At 23.1% G+C, this 19,386-nt stretch overlaps 11 protein-coding genes across 11 annotated transcripts; 2 read left to right on the top strand and 9 right to left on the bottom strand.

Moving 5' to 3' along the window:
• Positions 1–14: 14 nt before the first annotated feature.
• DICPUDRAFT_45371 (subunit of heterodimeric actin capping protein cap32/34) lies at positions 15–1,390 on the bottom strand. The gene is made up of 3 exons (XM_003284256.1): positions 1,110–1,390; positions 756–949; positions 15–683 (listed from the first exon to the last, which is right to left on the bottom strand). Exons 1-3 carry the CDS (start codon positions 1,322–1,324, stop codon positions 277–279), a joined length of 816 nt encoding a protein of 271 aa, XP_003284304.1. The 5' UTR covers positions 1,325–1,390; the 3' UTR covers positions 15–276.
• Positions 1,391–2,472: 1,082 nt separating this feature from the next.
• Positions 2,473–2,990, bottom strand: DICPUDRAFT_27419 (uncharacterized protein; the record flags this gene model as incomplete). Its single annotated transcript, XM_003284255.1, has 2 exons — positions 2,473–2,663; positions 2,747–2,990. 2 exons carry the CDS (start codon positions 2,988–2,990, stop codon positions 2,473–2,475), a joined length of 435 nt encoding a protein of 144 aa, XP_003284303.1.
• Positions 2,991–3,406: 416 nt separating this feature from the next.
• DICPUDRAFT_75282 (uncharacterized protein) lies at positions 3,407–5,804 on the bottom strand (the record flags this gene model as incomplete). The annotated part of the gene is made up of 3 exons (XM_003284254.1): positions 3,407–4,834; positions 4,904–5,705; positions 5,785–5,804. 3 exons carry the CDS (start codon positions 5,802–5,804, stop codon positions 3,407–3,409), a joined length of 2,250 nt encoding a protein of 749 aa, XP_003284302.1.
• Positions 5,805–6,359: 555 nt separating this feature from the next.
• Positions 6,360–7,188, bottom strand: DICPUDRAFT_148089 (uncharacterized protein; the record flags this gene model as incomplete). Its single annotated transcript, XM_003284253.1, has 2 exons — positions 6,360–6,630; positions 6,722–7,188. 2 exons carry the CDS (start codon positions 7,186–7,188, stop codon positions 6,360–6,362), a joined length of 738 nt encoding a protein of 245 aa, XP_003284301.1.
• Positions 7,189–9,037: 1,849 nt separating this feature from the next.
• On the top strand, positions 9,038–11,113 carry DICPUDRAFT_91280 (uncharacterized protein). The gene has a single exon (XM_003284283.1). It carries the CDS (start codon positions 9,497–9,499, stop codon positions 10,877–10,879), a length of 1,383 nt encoding a protein of 460 aa, XP_003284331.1. The 5' UTR covers positions 9,038–9,496; the 3' UTR covers positions 10,880–11,113.
• Positions 11,114–11,169: 56 nt separating this feature from the next.
• On the bottom strand, positions 11,170–13,161 carry DICPUDRAFT_27471 (uncharacterized protein; the record flags this gene model as incomplete). Its single annotated transcript, XM_003284252.1, has 4 exons — positions 11,170–11,311; positions 11,381–11,704; positions 11,767–12,956; positions 13,030–13,161. 4 exons carry the CDS (start codon positions 13,159–13,161, stop codon positions 11,170–11,172), a joined length of 1,788 nt encoding a protein of 595 aa, XP_003284300.1.
• A 423-nt stretch (positions 13,162–13,584) lies between these two features.
• Positions 13,585–13,788, top strand: DICPUDRAFT_148086 (uncharacterized protein; the record flags this gene model as incomplete). The annotated part of the gene is made up of 1 exon (XM_003284282.1): positions 13,585–13,788. The coding sequence occupies one exon, from the start codon at positions 13,585–13,587 to the stop codon at positions 13,786–13,788; it is 204 nt and encodes a 67-aa protein (XP_003284330.1).
• Positions 13,789–13,979: 191 nt separating this feature from the next.
• Positions 13,980–14,809, bottom strand: DICPUDRAFT_45365 (uncharacterized protein). Its single transcript, XM_003284251.1, has 4 exons — positions 14,736–14,809; positions 14,393–14,656; positions 14,181–14,330; positions 13,980–14,108 (listed from the first exon to the last, which is right to left on the bottom strand). The coding sequence occupies exons 1-4, from the start codon at positions 14,769–14,771 to the stop codon at positions 14,070–14,072; spliced, it is 489 nt and encodes a 162-aa protein (XP_003284299.1). The 5' UTR covers positions 14,772–14,809; the 3' UTR covers positions 13,980–14,069.
• A 1,284-nt stretch (positions 14,810–16,093) lies between these two features.
• DICPUDRAFT_75277 (uncharacterized protein) lies at positions 16,094–16,798 on the bottom strand (the record flags this gene model as incomplete). Its single annotated transcript, XM_003284250.1, has 4 exons — positions 16,094–16,132; positions 16,206–16,355; positions 16,424–16,687; positions 16,763–16,798. The coding sequence occupies 4 exons, from the start codon at positions 16,796–16,798 to the stop codon at positions 16,094–16,096; spliced, it is 489 nt and encodes a 162-aa protein (XP_003284298.1).
• A 931-nt stretch (positions 16,799–17,729) lies between these two features.
• DICPUDRAFT_148083 (uncharacterized protein) lies at positions 17,730–17,903 on the bottom strand (the record flags this gene model as incomplete). The annotated part of the gene is made up of 1 exon (XM_003284249.1): positions 17,730–17,903. The coding sequence occupies one exon, from the start codon at positions 17,901–17,903 to the stop codon at positions 17,730–17,732; it is 174 nt and encodes a 57-aa protein (XP_003284297.1).
• Positions 17,904–18,729: 826 nt separating this feature from the next.
• On the bottom strand, positions 18,730–19,206 carry DICPUDRAFT_75276 (uncharacterized protein; the record flags this gene model as incomplete). The annotated part of the gene is made up of 2 exons (XM_003284248.1): positions 18,730–19,097; positions 19,161–19,206. 2 exons carry the CDS (start codon positions 19,204–19,206, stop codon positions 18,730–18,732), a joined length of 414 nt encoding a protein of 137 aa, XP_003284296.1.
• Positions 19,207–19,386: the final 180 nt, after the last annotated feature.

The raw sequence follows: 19,386 nt of genomic DNA, 5'->3' as shown, positions 1-19,386 counted from the left end.
AGAAAAAAAAAAATGGTGATAGTAAAACTTTAATAAATATTTTATTTTTTTTTATTTTATTTTTTTTTTTTATTTTATTTTATTTTATTTTTTTTATTATTAAAATCATTTTAAAAAATTTTAAAATGAATTATTGGGATGATTATTAAAAACACATTTTTTGATTAAAATACATTATTATAAAAAAAAATAAAAAGGGGTTGAGTTTTTTTATATTAATATTATTTTTTTTTTTGTTACTATATATAAATAATGGATTGAGGAAAATTAGAAAATTTAGTTTCTTGAACCAAGAGCTGAACCGATTTGGTTTGAAAGATTCTTTCTCTTTTCAATTTCGGAGCTACCAAGAGCATTACGGAGAGTGTTGACAACTTCTTTGGTCTTACCAAAATAAATGGTTTCTAAAGTTTGTCTTAATTTTGATTCCATATCTTCGACCATTTTACCAATGTTAACAACGTGGGTATCAACGTCATTAAGTGGGAATTCTTTTTCGTCTTGTCTAGTTAAACTACCAGCAAGGTTAATTTTACCAGTAGCTTCATTATCAGTTTCAATTGATAACATGACAGTTGAGGTTAATTTGTAGTAGGCGTTCTTTTTCTTATCTTTAACTTCGACAACGTGAATTGAATCCCAGGTACCTCTCATTGGTTGACCTTTCTTTGATTGATCTTGAGCTATAATTATAATAAAATAATAGTAGGTTAGTAGTTATAATATTTTTTAGACCCATTATTTAATCTGCTTACTTTTTTTCATTAAAACAACTGCAGCAAAATCATCATCGAGATCCCAACAGTAAACTGATGAAACACCACCTTCAAAATATAAATTAAGATAAATTTCGAAAACTTCATTGGCTTGAACTTCAATTTCTCTTAATTTTGCTGATGGGTAACAAGCACCTGAAAGTGCTGGGTCATATTTATTTGACCATGGTGATCTAAATTTATTTATTATGATTAAGTTTATTAATAACCATTACCAAATATCTTTTTTTTATTTTATTTTTTTTAAAACCCCCAATCTTGGCGAAGCAAGATAACTATTTCCAAAATATTGTTATTGTTATTATCATTATTATTATTTATAACTATATTTACCTGTATGAATCGGCATCTCTGTTATAATCACATAATAAATAATCTTTTTTGGCAACTGAATCATAAGCAACTTTTAATGGTTGATCGACTGAACTTAAAAGATCATCTGTGAGATCTGGGACAAGATCAAGAAGACCAGCTAAATTGTCTTCGATTTGTGAAGGTGGGAGTCTTCTCATTAAATCGAGGGCTGCATTTAATTGTTTTTCTGACATTGTTAAATTATATTATAAAATATATATAAATAATAAAAAAAAAGTTTTAATATAAAAAAATAAAATTGAAAAAAAAAAATCAAAAAAAAAAAAAAAAAAAAAAAATTTTTAAAAAAAAAAATTTTAAAAAAAAATTAAAAAAAAAAATAAATAAAAATATTTATAAAAAAAATTAAAAAATAAATCAAGCCAAGTTTTTATAATAATAAAAAAAAATTATAGTTATAAAAAACTATAAATGTGTGTTTGATAAATACACCTTTTTGATAAAATGAAAAAAAATAAAAAAAAATAATAAAATAAAATAATCTAATCTTGATCAAAAATTTTATTTGTTTAGTTTGTTTTGTATTATTTTTTATTTTATTTGATTATAATAATTTTTTTTTTCTATTTTTTTTTTGGGTTGAAAAAGCCATAACCAAAAAAAAAAAATCTGTAAAAATTTTTTGTATTTTTTTTTTTTATATAATGATCTATTTATTTATTTTCTTTAAAAGGTTTACTTCTTTTTTTTTTTTTTCTTATCATCTTCAGATGAGGATGATTCTGACTCTGACTCTGACTCTGACTCTGACTCTGATTCAGAATCCACTTTTGATTTTTTTGATGATTTCTTTTTTTTTTTATCTTTTTCGTCTTCTGAATCATCTTTCTTTCTCTTTTTAGATTCTACAGCTTTTGAGGTTGATTTTTTATTTTTCTTTTTATTTTTTTCATCTTCTGATTCGCTGCTATCTGATTCTGATTCTGATTCTGATTCGCTTTCACTTTCACTTTCGCTTTCGCTTTCTTCTTTTTTATTTGGTTTCTTGGTTTCTTCTTTTTTTGTTTTTTCTTCTTTTTTAGCTTCGACTTGTTTTTCATCATCAGAATCATCATCAGAATCATTAAATCTTGTTATATCATTGTTTATTTCATCTGTTTTAATTGGTGAAGTTTTATTTGGTGTGCTTGTGTTTGAATTGTTTTTAAAATTATTATTTGTAAATTGTGGGGTAGTTTCATCAAAACCTATAATACCAGTTGAGCTTAAATCATTCATATCACCTTGAATACCTATATTGTGTCTATCAGCACTTACACTATAATAAAATTTAGTTAATATAAACTCCATACCATTTGTTTGGGTTTTTACTATTAAAAACTTACTCTTGAACTTTAAATGCAATTTTGGTACCAACTGAAATAGTTGCTTTACTTTGTTTATTAACAAACATATTTGATGAGTGGTCGAAAATGAATGTTTTTGGGATACATGTCTTATGAATTGATGCTGAAATAATACCAAATACTAATAATGAAATATGAGTTGTTGAAACTCTTTTAACAACACCATCTAAAATAATAATAAAAAAATATTAATATTTTATTAAATAAAATTAAAATTTCTTTTCTTTTTTTTATATTTTTGATATTTACTTAAAATTTGATTTTTAAATGGTTTAAAAACTAAAAATTTAACTTGAATTTTAATACCTAAATATGGACTATCATAAAATATTCTAGCTTCTTTATCGACATGAACAACATCGTAATATGAGATAATAATGCCGCCTAACTCGTTCTTATATTTAAATACTAAACGATCTAACATTGATTTGGTGCCACTGACAATATTATTTGTATCCATTGGTGGTAATTGAAGTGATAATTGTACTTTCATCTCTTCGAAACAATTTCTTATTGGTTGAACCAATGATTTAGTTGGTGTATTGGTTGCTGACATTTTACACTATTTATTTTATTAAGTAATTATTATTACTAATTTTATAATTAAACAAAACAAAAAGATAATAATATAATGAAAAATAAAAATTAAAAAAAAAAAAAAATTACGCGATTCGTTTTTTTTATAATTTTTTTTTTTTTTTATAATTTAATTTTATTTTTATTTTTATTTTTATTTTTTATTTAAAAATAATATTTATTTAATATAATTTATTTATTTAATATAATTTATTTATTTAATTTTAAATTTTAGAATTAAATATATTGCTCTTAATTATTATTATTATTATTATTATATTATTACTATTTTATTTGAATTTTTTTTTTTTTTTTTTTTGTAATAACAAATTTTTATTCCCCATCCACAAAAATTAAAAAAACATCTTCGACAATTTTTAATATTTGGTTTGGTTGTATATTTTTTAAAATTTGATATTGTTTTGAACGTGGCCAAAATACTTTAATTTCACTGATTGTGGGGCATTGGCCTAAACCGAAATGAACACGGAAAGAGTTTTGGGCAGAGAAATGTACACCAGACTCTACATCACGGAATTGGATTTTCTTACAACTTGTAATATAAATTCTACCGCCAAATCCATGAGCATTTTCATCGATACCTTGGAGATCTATTTGGATCCAGTTTTTATTCGAGTTTGCTACATTTTTAAATAATTGTACAGGACCAATATCATAAGGTGGAGCGCCTTTACCATTGGTTACTAATAAATCTAAATGACCATCATTGTTATAGTCGACAACTGTAACAGATTCACCTTTACCAAATGATGTGCCTGCTGCACCCATTGCATCATTTTTGGCAGCAAAATAGCCACCACCTCTATTGCTAATGTAAACATTTGGTGAGTTTGCGAATGGCATATAAGTTACTAAATAGATATCTAAATTTAGATCATTGTCAAAATCGCCAACTACCAATGATCCGCATTGAGATACATCATTTGCATATACATCTTTATATTCCCATTTTAGGTTGGATGATTTTCTCTCGCCACTTTGTGATTTCTTTTCTGCTGTGCTATTATAAATACCATAGTTGTAATAGATTGTAACGATACATTTACCCATATATTGACGTGCTAAAACAATATCTTGCCAACCATTTCTATCCATATCGCCAAATGCAATATCGGTAACTACTGCAAAGAACCCGGTTTCAGGTGGAGGTGGCACCCAATCAACTGATGAATTTACAGTGGCAGCTTTATGAGCTCTAACAATATTCTCATCAACTGGGAAATAAAATGGTGTAACATCTTTGAATGGTTTATATGGGTCATCTGATGATGTATGATAAATTTTGAAAGGGAATGTAAAACTAATTAGCAATAATTCTAATTGACCATCATTATCTAAATCGGTTTGTCTTGCAAATAAAATCTTGATATCATTATCAATGTCGATCATTTTTGTAACATCTAAAAATACATCTAAACCATCTTGATCCACCTGAGAACGGAACATTGCAGATTTTCCTTTTTGGTCTGATCTCTTTTGTGATGAAATAAATGCATCCAATCTACCATCGTTATCATAATCCAACCATGTAATGGTTCTACCTCTAGCAAATGGATAATCGATACCACGTTTAGCTGATTCCTCTGAAAAAAATCCTCCTTTTCCATCGTTAACAAATAAGTTGTTTGGAATTGATGATGTACCATATAATGCACCAGTAACCTCCAATAAATCCAAATTACCATCTTTGTTAAAATCTGCCCATGCTGATGAATGTTTATCTATAAATTTACCTTGGCCCTATATTTGAAAAAGAAGGGGTATCAATATTAATGTTTTAAAACAAACTAATTGTATTACTATACTTACATAGCCTTTAATATATTGTTTAGAAACATCTTTAAAAGAAGTTCCATTTTGATTTAATAATAAAGTTGGATACCAATAGTGATTGCTTATATATAAATCCATAAAACCATCATTATTAAAATCACCCCAACTACTACCAAAGCTTGGTGCAACATAAACATTTTGATCATTTAATAAGACTTCTGTAAAAAGTGGCTCTGTTTTTTTTGAAATTTTAAAATTTGATATGCCATTGGATTTCTCTTTTAATAATAATAAATTGTTATCTATGTTGTTTTCCGAGGTTTGGCTCTCTTCTATATTATAGTTTTGGTGTACACCGATAAAATTCATTTTATCTTTATAGTTGTATTGATATTTTGAACACATTAATTTCATTGGGTATGCTTTCATTTCTTCTTTTATACATTTTGATGGTTGTTCGAAATTTGGTGCATATTTTGCATCTTGAATTTTCATCATTGTTTCTAATGATAATAGTTTGTATTTTGCTGGGTCATTAATTATACTTGGATCATCGTCTTCATCCTCTATATTGTAGTGCCCCATATTATACTTGTGTGAATTTGAGCAACCCCACTGTGTTTCATCGCCACCTAGTGATATAAACCTCTTTTCTAATAGGTGAATATATTGATTAAAATCTTGTATTTCTGCATTCTTTAGTTTTATTATATTTTTTTCTTTTTGTAACTCTTCGCTTAGTTGCATAACGTCATACTGTAATTTAAAAAATATTATTGATGATATTATTAATATAAAAATAATTGGTTTGTTTTTTGAGAGGAACCAATATTTATCTCTATTATTTAAAAATGGAGGATATAAAGATTATTAGTAGTTTTTTTATTTTTTTTTTTTATTGTTTATATAATATTTACCTTGAAGGTCTCATCATCATTTTTTTTTTTTTATAATATTATTTGGCTATTTATATTATTTATTATATTATCATTTATTTTATTAATTATTATAATTTACTATAATTTATAGTATTGCACGAAATAAATTATTAAGGATGGTATGAAAATAAGTTGGGTTTTGGGTAAAATAAAAAAAAATTTTAAAAAAAGAAATTAAATTAAATTATTCGTTAGATAGAAAAATCCAAGTAAAAAAAAAATAAAAAAATTTGCAAAATAAAAAAAATAAAAAAATATTTCGAAATTAAAAAAAAAATAAAAAATAAAAGAAAAAAAAATATTATTTTTCTTTTTTTCTTTTTTTTTTTTTATTTATTTTAATTTAAACCAAAATAATACTGGTAAAAACCATAAATAGTTTTTTTTTGTAAAAAAAATAAAAAAAATAAAAAAAGCTTGTTCAATACCAAAATTAAAAATATTTTTAAAATTAAAAAAAAACTTGATTTGTTTATTTTTTTGGAAAAAAGAAATGCAATAAATAATAAATTAATTTATCTTTTTCGAATTTAATAATATTATTATTATGTTGGTTATTTGAAAACATTATAGTTTGATGGATTATAGGCTTGGAAGTTTTTAAACAGTTCTTTATCTTTATACATTTTTGGTAACATATCAGTGGGTTGCCATTTTTCTTTTAATTGATTGATATCACTTGATGATTGATATTTACCCGATGACTCGTAAGGTTTATCGAGAATTCCTTCGGAATCAAAGAAAATGATTTGAGCGATTCTTCTCCCAACAACCAATGGTATAGAATAGTGGAGCGAGTTATTGGTGATTTCTAATGTCCATCGACTTTGAAAAAAAAAAAATTAATATATATATATGTGTGTTAGTATGATTAGTATAGTATATTTGAAAATACTAAAAAATAAATAAAATTTACTTTATATATCCAATGTCTCCCCAACCGGCACATTTACAAACTTCTATAAAATTACGACCTAATGATGAACGTGCTTTCATCATGGTGGTAACTGTTGTATTACCACCAATGAATTCATTTGTATGGGCTAAAATAGTTTCACCTGGTTTAATCCAAATTATTAAATCATCTTCGCTTATGTTTTCTAATTTGACTCCGGAACGTTTACTCCATTCACTTACTTTTTCTGCCATTTTATAGGTACCCCAAACTCTTTTTACCATATTTTCAGAATATGGATTATAAATACCGGCACCTGCTTCTGGTTCAGTTTCTCTAAAATAATATGGACCTAAAGTTACGTCATAGGATGAGGTTGATAGAAATTCTCTTTGGAATGGCGAAATTACAATTGTGCCTTTATCTATATGTTTTAAAATAGCTTTATCTGATAATAAAGATTTTTCTATTGTATTATTTGTATCCATTTTATTAATTATATATTAAAAATAATTAATTTTTTTTTTAATTTAATTATTTTTTTAAATTAATTATTTTAATTTTTTTTTTTTTTTTTTTTTTTTTTTTAAAAAAATAGTTGGCGGCAACACACATTTATTAATTATTAAAACCAATTATTTTCAATATAATATTAAAATGCCATTTTCCCAGTACAATTTTTTATATTCCCAAAAGATAAAATGAAAACAAAAAAAAAAACAAATAATTTTTATAACAAAACTTTTTTTTTTTTATTAATGTTATTTATTAATTTTAAAAGAAAAAAAACAATTAAAAAAAAAAGATATTTATTATTGTGTTATTTATATTTTTAATAAAAAAAAAAAATCATTCATAATAAATCAATGAAAATATCTTTTTATTTATTTATTTTTTTTTTACAAATTTTTATTCGATCGTTCTATATATGTTATTTTGTAATTTTGTGCAATAATAGTGTGTTGGGTTAGTAATAATAATTATAGTATTAATAGTACTAGTCTTAAAATAAAAAAAATAAAATAATTATAATAATAATATTCAATAATAAATCATTTATTGTTCAATTGTTTTTTTTTAATTATAATAATAATAAATAAACCTTTGTTTTTTATTTCTTTTATTTTAAAACTAAATAATCCTATCAACTATTAAGATCGGGATTAAAAGAGCTCTCCCCCTATACACAAACGAAAATTATTTTTTTTCTTTGGTATAATGATATTGTATTTTTTTATGGGGGGGGCCCCCGCTTATACCCCCCCCCGGTTTAAATAATAATAAAAGGTTTGGTTTTTTAAATGGTAAAAAAAAAAAAGAAAAAAAAAAAAAAAAAAAAAAAAGATATTTTTTCAATCAATAATTTATAATTTTTTAGTAGCATCATTTTTATCATCATCACATCCATCGTTTATAAATTATAAAATGATTATTATTAATTATTTTATGACAATAACAACACACGAGCAATAAAAACTTTTTTTTTTTTAAATCACAAAAAATTACATTTACACACACCATTACACCAACTAACAACAACAACAATCATAATTATGTTTTTAAAAACACTATGGATTAACACTCCCACTCACATTCTTAAATTAAATATTAGTTTTGGTACACACACATCCCACACTCATTAATAAAATTAAATAAATGATATTATTAGTTTTTTTGATTTTTATATTGCAAACATTCATTATCATTATTAATAATTATATTAAATTATTTTTAAAAAAAATGTTTGTTCCTAATTATATCACACACTCACTGAACGATGATACTTTTATATTTTATAAACGCAACATGAACAAAAAATATTTCAATCACCCTATACAATCACACCAAAAAAAAAAAAAAACTACCCTCCCCCACATTCACACTCTTACTCCACCACAACAAATATATTAAATAATTAAAGAGTGTGTGTGTGGTGTGAAATTAATAATATAAAAAATTAATTTAAGTTGAGGTTAGTTTTCAACAATACAAATAATTAAAATAATATTGTTTTTTTTTGTTGTTGTTATTGTTTTTTAATATAATAATAATTATTATTTAATAAATTATTAATATAAAATACATATAAAAAATTTAATTATTATTAATTATGTGGGAGACAGAGTGGATGTGTATTATTAATTAGTGTTTGAAAGAAATAGAAAGTGTGTTATGTGTGTGTTAGTAGTTGTGGTTGTGGGTAAAAGTGTGTGTTATATTTCACACATTATTTTTATTATTATTATTATTATTTAGTTTTTGATTAGGGTGAATATATATTTGACAAAGAAAAACAAAAAAATATCTATGTAAATCTGTATTTGCTGAGATTTTTAAATAATATTAAATTTTTTTTTTTTTTATTTTTTTTTTTAAAATATTTAAAAATAAAATTATACAGCATTTATTTTAATTATTTCAAACTGTGTATCAAATAAATAATATAATTAATAAACACACACAACATATTATTAAATAATTATTTTTTAAATTTTAAATTTATTTTATTTAATAACCAAATTTTTTTTTTTTTCCAATTTATTCATTTTATTTATTCATTTAAAAATATTTAATATTATATATATAAAAAAAAAATAATAATAACCATATATAAAAAAATAATATATATAAATATATATATAAATAATATATATTAATAGAAATAGTTTATTAATAGATTATTAATCATCTAATTTTTTTTAAATTAAAAAAAAATTTTATTGTATTTAAAAAACTCAAACTCACACACACATTTAATAAGAATATCACATAATTTAAATAATCATATAAAATAAAATGTATAATAATTGTAATAGTATTAATAATAATAATTGTGGTGATAAATTTTTAAATAATATATTTAGAAATGTTTATATAAATAAATTAATATTTTCGCATGTAAAGCAATTTAATAGAGTAGACAAGTTAACATCATTTAATAATAGAAAATTTTTTAATGGTGCAATTAATTATAATACTAGATTTAAAGAGTTTTCAGTTAAATCATTATTAGAATATGAAAATAGAGATTATATAAAGAACTTAACCATCAAATCAAATAATTATAAATCTAAACAAGAAACAATCTATCAAGACGATGACGATGACGAATTCTCAATCGAACAAGAAGATGAAGTAGATTATATAAATATTCCAGTTGGATTAATTCCAAGATTTGTTGAAAATTTAGAAATCGATAAAGAAGGTTTTGTTTTATACCCACAAGTTATTCCAGATTCAGTTAAAATATTGAAGCTCATCGGTAATCAAATGTTAATGCCAGGTTCCATTCCATCATCAGTCAAAACTTTAATAATTATAAATAGTAAACAAATGTTAGTACCTGGAGTCATTCCTTCATCAGTAGTAGATTTAAAGATTTTTTCATCCGACCAACCAATTCTTTTAAATTCAATTCCATCATCAGTAGAATACTTAGAGTATGAGAATAACCATCCAGTATTTGCTGGTATTTTACCATCATCCATCAAGAAGATTAAATTTGGACCATCATTTAATCAAGATTTAGTAAGAGGTTTCATTCCAAACTCTGTTGTTGAAATCGATTTCTCTCATTGTGTTGGAAAGTTTAATAAACCATTGATGCCAAATGTAATTCCATCATCTGTAAAGAAAATTTTTATGTCTAAAGACTTTAACCAACAATTAGTAAAGGGATCTTTACCATCTAGTTTAGAAGAGATCTATTTCTGTAGCTTTAACCAACCATTAACCATCGAATCAATCCCATATGGTGTTAAATTATTAGACCTTGGTTATGATTTTGACCAACCATTAGTACCAGGTTGTCTCCCATCATCAATCCTCGAATTAGGTATTTCCGTTCAATTTAACCAACCATTATTACCAGGATCTTTACCAAGTCAGCTCCAATCTATCGAATTTGGTTCAAAATTTAACCAACAAATACCACTCGATTGTCTCCCAAGTACACTCTCCTCTATCAAATTTGGTGATGACTTTAACCAACCCATCTTACCATTTTCTTTACCAGCCAATTTAATTTCCTTGGACTTAGGCTTCTCTTTCGATCACCCATTAGAAGCTAATGTTATTCCATCAAAATGTGAAGAATTGTATTTTAGCAACAACTACAACCAAAATTTTATTATTCCATCGACATGTACAATTGAATATTTAAATACCAATAACAATTAAACCAATTTAATTTATTATTTCAACCTCTTTTATTAACCACCCAACAACAAATCATTATATTTATTTATTTATTTAATATTATTTAATTTATTTATTTTAAAAAATCAATATTATCGACACAATTAATTTAAAAAAAAAAACAAAAAAAAAATTTAATAAAACTAAAATAATTGTATATTTTTTAAAAGTATAAATAAAATTAAATATTTTAATTTTATTTATATAGTTTTAATTAAAAAAGAAAAAAAAAAAAAAGTTTATTATTACTTTGTTTTTTAATTTTATTTTATTTAAATTAGACTACTGTGGAGATGTTCAACAAATTTGTGTAAATCACTCTTTGAGACTTCGATAATCGAGGTATCGAATGATTGGTATTTTAATATGGCATTTGTATATTCGGCAGATTTTCTAAAGTGGGCACCAAATTGACTGTTATTAAAAGAAAAATTAAAAATATTAATAGTCTATAATTTAAAATATTATTTGAATTTAACTTACTTTGATTGAATATCGGAACTATGTGAACCAGAAATACCAACAATTAAATAGGCTTGTTTTTTTTCATTTAAAGAACCAATTAAAAATGGTTTTCTAGCTTTACCCATTGCAATAAAAGCATCCATCATAAAAAGACCCAATTTTGTTAATGCTAATGGATGAATAAAATATTTTAATTCTGAACTTTCGGTAATAAATGCATATCTAAATGGACCCGAAAGAATAACACTTCTCTTTTCAATCATTGCTGCAACTTGTCTTGTGATTTCTTTTTGTAATTCAATTGATTGTTTTAAACCTATTTTTAATAAATCAATATTTTTACTAAAATAAAATAAAATATAAGTAAAATGAAATTTAATTTGGGTATAGGGTTTAACACTTACCTTGAGATCGAATCATATGCCTCCCAAAAATTTTGTTCCCAAATTTCTTCATCGGTTTGATCAATTTCTAAATTATCTGACTCCATTAATGCTGTGACAGCATAAACTGTATCTGATGCAGAGATTTCAGCATTGCATTGGTATTTCTTTAAAAATGAATTGAAATATAGATTGATAAGACCAAATTTTGGACCATTAAGAGCCAACAGCTGTTTAAGCGATTTCTTGTAATGAATATTCATTGAGACATATTTCTGCTTAACTTGATCCAAAGGAATACCCATCATCGCAAATAAAGAGTCCAATAAAAATTTGCCTTTTGATTTCCAAATTCTAAGTTTACATGCTACAAATCTAGAGTTATAAAGTGATTCATATAGGTTCCAGTGTCTGTACAACATAAATCTAAAATCATCGGTTGGAATAATTCTATCGCCTACAATTTGTTTGTTTTGTGGGGTGTCAAACTCTGTTTCTCCATCATCGTTTGGGAATTCATTTAAAATCAATTGTTTAAATTCTTTGTACTGCTCTTCATAAGACTCCAATGATATCTTTTCGTGGATAAGTTGATCTGTTAAACCCAATACTGAATACCATAATAAATCATCTAAATTTTGTTTTTGTAAAGTTGTACTAATCTTATACATTGACATTGCTGCACTTCTTCCATAATATGTTTTTTCTACCTTTTCCTTTTTCTTGTTTTTTTTATTGTTCCTATATTTTCTTTTATTCCTTTTTTTATTTTTGCTTTTTAAATTATTTTCATCTATTTCACTATTATTATCGTTATTGTTTTCTTTATCATTTTCATCATATTCATCATCGTCATCATCATCACCATCCTCTTCTTCTTCTTCTTCATCGTCATATTCATCGTCGTCCTCATCTTCTTCTTGTTGGTTTTTTAGTTGTTCATTATATGTACCATCATCTATAATTAATGCATTATGTGTATTGTTGATATTTTCGATGCTATATGGTCTGTGACTATCAAATATATATACGACTTGTTCTGCTGTTAAGTTTGAAAATACAGTTGTTATATCCAAGTTGCCACCACAATTAATCATTATAATCGATTTAATTTCTTCATTCTCTAAAAGTGAAATATCAACATTTTCTAAATCCTCTAATCCTGATACTGGTTTAATATTATATGAAATTGAATCTGATTTTAATATTTCCTATAAATAGTATTAGTAAGTTTTTAAATTAACTATTACTAATAGCGGTATAGTTTAGATTGTTATTATTTACAGTTAATATTTTACATGCCGAAATCGAGTCGCAATCCCTTGCCACTAATATCAATACTGATTCACCATGTAATGAATCATTCTTGATAATATCATAAATTTCTGAAAATTTATTATCACTTGTTAAAACCATTTTATTATTTATTATTTAATAATTTGAATAATAAAATCCAATAAAAATAAAACAAAAAATATATTTTGATAATTGTTAATAATATTATTAAAAAATAAAAAAAATAAAAAAATAATTTTTTAAATTTTTTAAATTTAAAAAAAAAAAAAATAGAAAATTTTTTAACCGCGCACTTATTTATTTTAAAACAACCACCTATTAATGTCATATTGTTTTTTTTAATTTCAGCATCTTTTTTAATAAATAATAAAAATGTTGTAAATATCTTTATTTAAAATTTTTAATTGTTTTTTAAAGTGGTATAGTATATATTATTTTAGAATTATTTTATTGTTATTAATTTTTTTTTAACCCCATCCTAATCATATAAATAAAAATAATTAATTACAATTATAATTTTTCATATTTTAAAAAAACAAAAAAATGAAAAATAATTTTATAGCTTTAGTTTTATTAATATTATTATTTTCAATTCAATTGGCATATTCCTTTGACCCAAAAAAATGTTCAATGTGTACTACCGCAGTAGATTTATTAAGACGTGTTGATAGCCCAGAGGATAGAGAAAACATTATCAAATATAGATTGTGTCTAAAGTTTAAAAAGGTATTTATAGCAATTACTTAATAATTTTTTAGAGGTATACCAGCAATTTAATAATTTTTTTTTTTTAGGATGAATGTGATTTATTTATAAAGGAATATGTGCCCACAATCACCAATTTAATGGATAAAGTTATTATTAATCAAATTTGCCCCCACATTAATTTATGTGCTCCAATTAATAGTTAATAGTATATAATAAAACAAAATAAAGAGTTTTAATTTTAAATTGGCAATTGTATTTTTTATTTAATTATTTTTTTAAATCATTAATGATTAAGCAACCAATGAATAACAATCTTTGGTTTATTGGGATGGGTGAAGATTGTTGAATCTCATAGAGAACTAATAATAAATAACAATTAAAAGATTAGTACAATATTTATTGATACATGCATTAAAATAAAATAAACTTACAGCTCTAAGTTCATCTCTAGTGATGACTTTGTCATTGTTTTTATCCATTGACTGGAAGAGATATTTGGTATTGAGTTCACAGTTTTTTTCACCGACTTCTGGGTCTTTTCTGAAAAAATCACAAACCTCATCCCAAGTGATTTTACCATCCTATTACGAAAAAAAAATTAGTTAACCTAAATAAGATATAAATTAAAATTTTGAGAACCTACTTTGTTTCCATCATATTCTTTTAACATGTTTTTAACATCTCTTTTAATAACACTTTCACACTTTTTGGCATAGATTTCTAATTTGTGATTTTGGACTTCAGCTAAGGAAATTTTTCTATCTTGGTTTTTATCCAAAGCTGAAAACATTGAAAATGCAGCAAAGTATGGATCTTTACAGTTTTTATTTTCCTTTAAACGTTCAACAACTTCATCCCATGTAATTTCTCCATCATTGTTTTTATCAAACTTAGACATCATGGCTTCCTACAAGTAAGAAAAAATTAAAATATTCAAATTGGTTAATGAATTATAATTTTGATTGTCATTATAAATTATTACTTACAATATCTTTTACAACATTTTCTGGAAGAGTAGACATTTTTTAATTTTTAATTTTTAATTGTTTTATAAAGTAATATTTTTTGATGAATGAATTGAAAGAAAAAAAAAAAGGTTTAAATTGTTTTTTTTTTTAAAAAATTAAATTAAAAAAAAATTAAAATTTTAATTAAAAAAAAAAAGAAGTTCAATATTTATTTTTAGTAAATCACTTTTTAATTTTCAAATAATATTTATTATAACACACTCCTATTTTGCAAAATATAACCCCTTACCAAATTAATTCACTATAATAGCATCATGATGATGTTTTTCTTTATCCTACAAAAAATTTTCAATTTAATATGAAAAAAAAACTTTTAATGGGGGTAAACAGTTTGTTTTTACTTTTTTAATTTTAAAACTGTTTTTTTTTTTGTTGGGGGAAAACAGTTTATTTTTACTTTTTTAATTTTTAAAATTTTTTTTTTTTTTTAAGTTTATTATTGATTTTTTTTATGGGGGAAATTATATTTTTAGACTCAATTTTTTTTTAATAATATTGTGAAAAATTAAATTATATTTTTAAAAAAAAGTTACTAACTATATAAAATCAATATGTAGGAGCATTAGTTTGGATCAATGTAGATCGATTGGTATTTGCTATCATCGTTCATGATGTTCTCTTCCAATTGATAAATAAATTAGTAGTGAATTGGAGAGGTTAATAACTTTGTATTGGTTTGATGGTTTTTATAATAAAGAAATTGTTTTTAATAATTTGTTGTGCAGTTGTGATTGGTGTTAGATCTTGAAGACTGGTGTTTTTGGCGTTACTTTTTCTATTTTGATTGATTTTTTTTGATTTTTAGAATATCCTCAACCGATTTTTTAGGAAATTCTAGGTTAAAAGAAAAACGATTGTTATTTTTCTCAAAGGCAGATAATGTAGTAAGAGGTGTTTTTAAAACCAATATTATAAAAATTTATATTTTATGATTTTGTCTGAAGTTTTTTTATAAACTTACAATAAATATGCCCAGATCTTAAAGTCTTTTTGTTAATATTCATATTTTATACAAATAAAAATAAAAATTTATGATCTATTTATAATTTTAACAAGAACAGTTATTAGATATTATAACAATTATTTTACTTTTATTTAATTTATAAAGGAAAATGTACTCATAATCACCAATTTTATGAATAAATTTATTATTAATCAAATTTTCCTTATATTAATCTATGTACTCAAATTAATAGTCAATAATATTTAGATAAAATAAAATAAAGAATTTTAAAATTTAACAATTGTATTTTTTATTTAATATCTTTTTTTAAATTATTAATGATTAAACAACCAATGAAAAACAAATCTTTTGTTTATTGAGATGGGTAAAGATTGTTGAATCTCATAGAGAACTAATAAAAAATAATAATTAAAATATTAGTAAAATATTTATTAATACATATAATAAAATAAAATAAAACTTACAGCTCTTAGTTCATCTTTAGTGATGACTTTGTCATTGTTTTTATCCATTGAACCGAAAAGATATCTGGTACTGTTTTCACAACCTTCTTCACCGACGTCTGGGTCTTTTCTGAAGACATCACAAACTTCATCCCAAGTGATTTTGCCATCCTATTACAAATAAAAGAAATTAGAGAACATAAAAAAGATATATAATAATTAAAATTTTGAGAACCTACTTTGTTTCCATCGTATTCTTTTAATACGTTTTTAATGTCTTTTTTAATAATGTTTTCACATTTTTTGGCATAGGTTTCCAATTTGTGATTTTGGACTTCAGTTAGAGAAATTTTTCTATCTTGGTTTTTATCCAAAGCTGTAAACATTGAAAATGCAGCAAAGTATGGATCTTTACAGTTTTTATTTTCCTTTAAACGTTCAACAACTTCATCCCATGAAAGTTCTCTATCATTGTTTTTATCAAACTTAGACATCATAGTTTCCTAAAAGAAAGAATAATATTAAAATTAGTAAATTTTATAATTATTTTTTATTATTTTAAAAACTATTATACTTACAACATCTTTTACAACAGATTCTGGAAGGGTAGACATTTTTTAATTTTTAATTTTTAATTATATTATAAACAATATATTTTGATGAATGAATTAAAATAAAAAAAAAAAGGTTTAAATTGTTTTTTTTTTAAAAAAAATAAATAAAAAAAAAATTAAAATTAATTAAATGAAAATAAATAAAAAAAAAGAAGTTCAATATTTATTTTTAGAAAATCACTTTACAAACTCCAAACAATGTTTTCATTATAATTTATTTTTCATTCTCCAAATTTGTAATAAAAATATAACCCCCTTACCAAATTAATTCACTTTTTTCTAATGGCATCATAATGATGTTTTATTATCTTACAATAAATTATAAATTTAATATGAAATTTATTTTATAATGGGGGAAAAGCAGTTTGTTTTTACTTTTTTAATTTTTTTAATTGAAAAAAACTGTTTTTTTTGAAGATGCTTTCTATTTTTTATGGGGGAAGTTTTATTTTTAGATGTGAGTTTTTTTTTGATTTTGTTTTTTTAAATAATAATTTTAAAAATAAATCATTTCTTTTTTATATGAAAAATACTGGCTAATCATAATAAAAAAGTTAACTTTTAAAAATTTATACATATTACAAAAAATTTATTATAAAAACAAAAAAGATTAAATTTTCTTAATTTATATGTATGAATTTGCATAAAATTTAAAAAATAATAAATCTTTGAGAATGAGATTTTGCAAAAAAAAAAAAAAATTTTGAGGGGTCTTGAAAAAAAAAAATTTTTTTTTTTTTTTTTTATATATAAAAAAAAAGAGATACATAAATTTTTAAAAGTGAATACAATTGCTTAAGACCTGGTTACCCACTAAATTTTTTTATTTTTATTTTATTTTTAATTCTAAAGTGCATATGAATACATTACAAAAGATATAATTCAAGCAAAAAACTTAATCCAAATAAATCACCTGGACCAGATGGTTCAATCAAGTGTCAATGTAGTAAAACCTTCCTATATAGTAATCGAAATTGATATTCCATCGGAATTCTTTAAAGTTGTACCTGTAGGCCCCAGTAGAAGTCATACATATCACCTTAATGCAATTGAACAAGGTTGGAATAAAGGCTTCTTTACTTTGAGTTTTTGTAAATATTTTCATTAATATCATCATATATTATAAAAACTCTTTATTAATTCATTTTTTTTAAAATAGGATAATAATTCAAAGAAATATAAATATTTAGAAGACCTAATTACATTCAAAAAAAGGTTTCAATAGAGTCACATGTTTCTTTAATTACATCAATTAAAAAAAAAAAAAAGAATTTTGTACTCTTAGTATTAATATTAGTTTAATTTAAAAATAAAAATTAAAATAATTTAAAAAAAAATAATATATAAAAAAAAAAATTATTTATTTTTATACTCTCTTGAGTTCTAAAATTATAGTTTATTTTCTTTTTCAATACGTTCTTTATCTATTCTTTCTCTTTTTTAGGTTGATGCTCTTTTAACCCTGTATAATTGTAAACTAAAGTGAAACATTTGATGAAAAATTAGGTTTGGTAGAACTATTTTTAAAATTTTCTCTGTGATGACATATTACTATTTTAGCCGAAATAAATTTTTATCCTAAAACAATTAAATGTCCAATGGATTGGCTATATGATAGTGGATCGAAAAATCAGGGCATATTTAACTATTAAACTATATACATCCTTTCTTCCATATAAGACTAATTGAGAGTTTATTGAATGGTTTTATGTGGAAGGATTATACCTGCAGAATATGTACTGATTGCTCTAAATAGTTTTTCTATATCTTCTATATTTGAATACTCGAGATATTTCTTTTTTGCTTCATAGGTAATCTTTGGGTAGTCTGCTCTGTTTGAATGAAACTTATCTAATGTCTCTTGAATATTACCGATATTTAATGTTTTTAAATGTAGTAGTATATAATTTGGTGGTGATTTTAATTCCTCTTTAATTAAATTTCTCTTTATTTAAATTTCTTAATGATGATGGTGGTGAAAGTGTTATATTACCATTATTAATTAAAAAGCTATTACTGTTTTTATTGTTGCAACCGCTACTACCGCTACTCATTTTGCTATCATTACTATTACAACTGCTTATACTACTACAACTTGCGCTTCGGGCTAAACTGGTACTATTATTATTTAGATTGCTATATTCACTTATACTACTATTTAAATTATAACTATTTTTTAAACTGAATGCTAATCCTACTGTTGTTGTATAATTATTATTATTACTATTGTTTAAACTGAATGATGATGATGATGATGAAGCTGATGTTGTGTTATTATTGATATTGATATTATAAGGTTCTATGATATTTACTCGATATTTTAATAGTAATTATAATGATTTAATTGATGATATTGAAAAACTTTTATTATTATTTGTGCAGTTTGGTAAAAATGTTGGTACATTCATTGATAGGAAATACTCCAATGCTTCTAAAATAAAAAAAAAAATTCAAAAAACTCAAAATTAATTTTTTTATTTTTTTTTTAATTTTTTTATAAATTATTTTTAATAACATATTTTTTTTTTTTTTTTTATCCCCCTTTTCCTATACAGAAATTAGGGATTTTAAAGGGTTATTTTTTTTAG

The sequence above is a fragment of the Dictyostelium purpureum genome, assembly GCF_000190715.1.
Source record: "Dictyostelium purpureum unplaced genomic scaffold DICPUscaffold_22, whole genome shotgun sequence".
Taxonomy (NCBI): domain Eukaryota; phylum Evosea; class Eumycetozoa; order Dictyosteliales; family Dictyosteliaceae; genus Dictyostelium; species Dictyostelium purpureum.
This window is presented reverse-complemented; position numbering and strand designations above follow the sequence as displayed.

Bases quoted from the DNA above. Each gene is read 5' to 3' on its own strand.
- DICPUDRAFT_45371 (XM_003284256.1), bottom strand. From the start codon at position 1,324: ATGTCAGAAAAACAATTAAATGCAGCCCTCGATTTAATGAGAAGACTC. The intron at 950-1,109 runs GTAAATATAGTT...AAATAAATTTAG, and splicing joins AGAGATGCCGATTCATACAG to ATCACCATGGTCAAATAAAT. The intron at 684-755 runs GTAAGCAGATTA...TTATAATTATAG, and splicing joins AGTTGTTTTAATGAAAAAAA to CTCAAGATCAATCAAAGAAA.
- DICPUDRAFT_91280 (XM_003284283.1), top strand. From the start codon at position 9,497: ATGTATAATAATTGTAATAGTATTAATAATAATAATTGTGGTGATAAA.
- DICPUDRAFT_45365 (XM_003284251.1), bottom strand. From the start codon at position 14,771: ATGTCTACTCTTCCAGAAAATGTTGTAAAAGATATT. The intron at 14,657-14,735 runs GTAAGTAATAAT...TCTTACTTGTAG, and splicing joins AAAATGTTGTAAAAGATATT to GAAGCCATGATGTCTAAGTT. The intron at 14,331-14,392 runs GTAGGTTCTCAA...TTTTCGTAATAG, and splicing joins AAGAATATGATGGAAACAAA to GATGGTAAAATCACTTGGGA.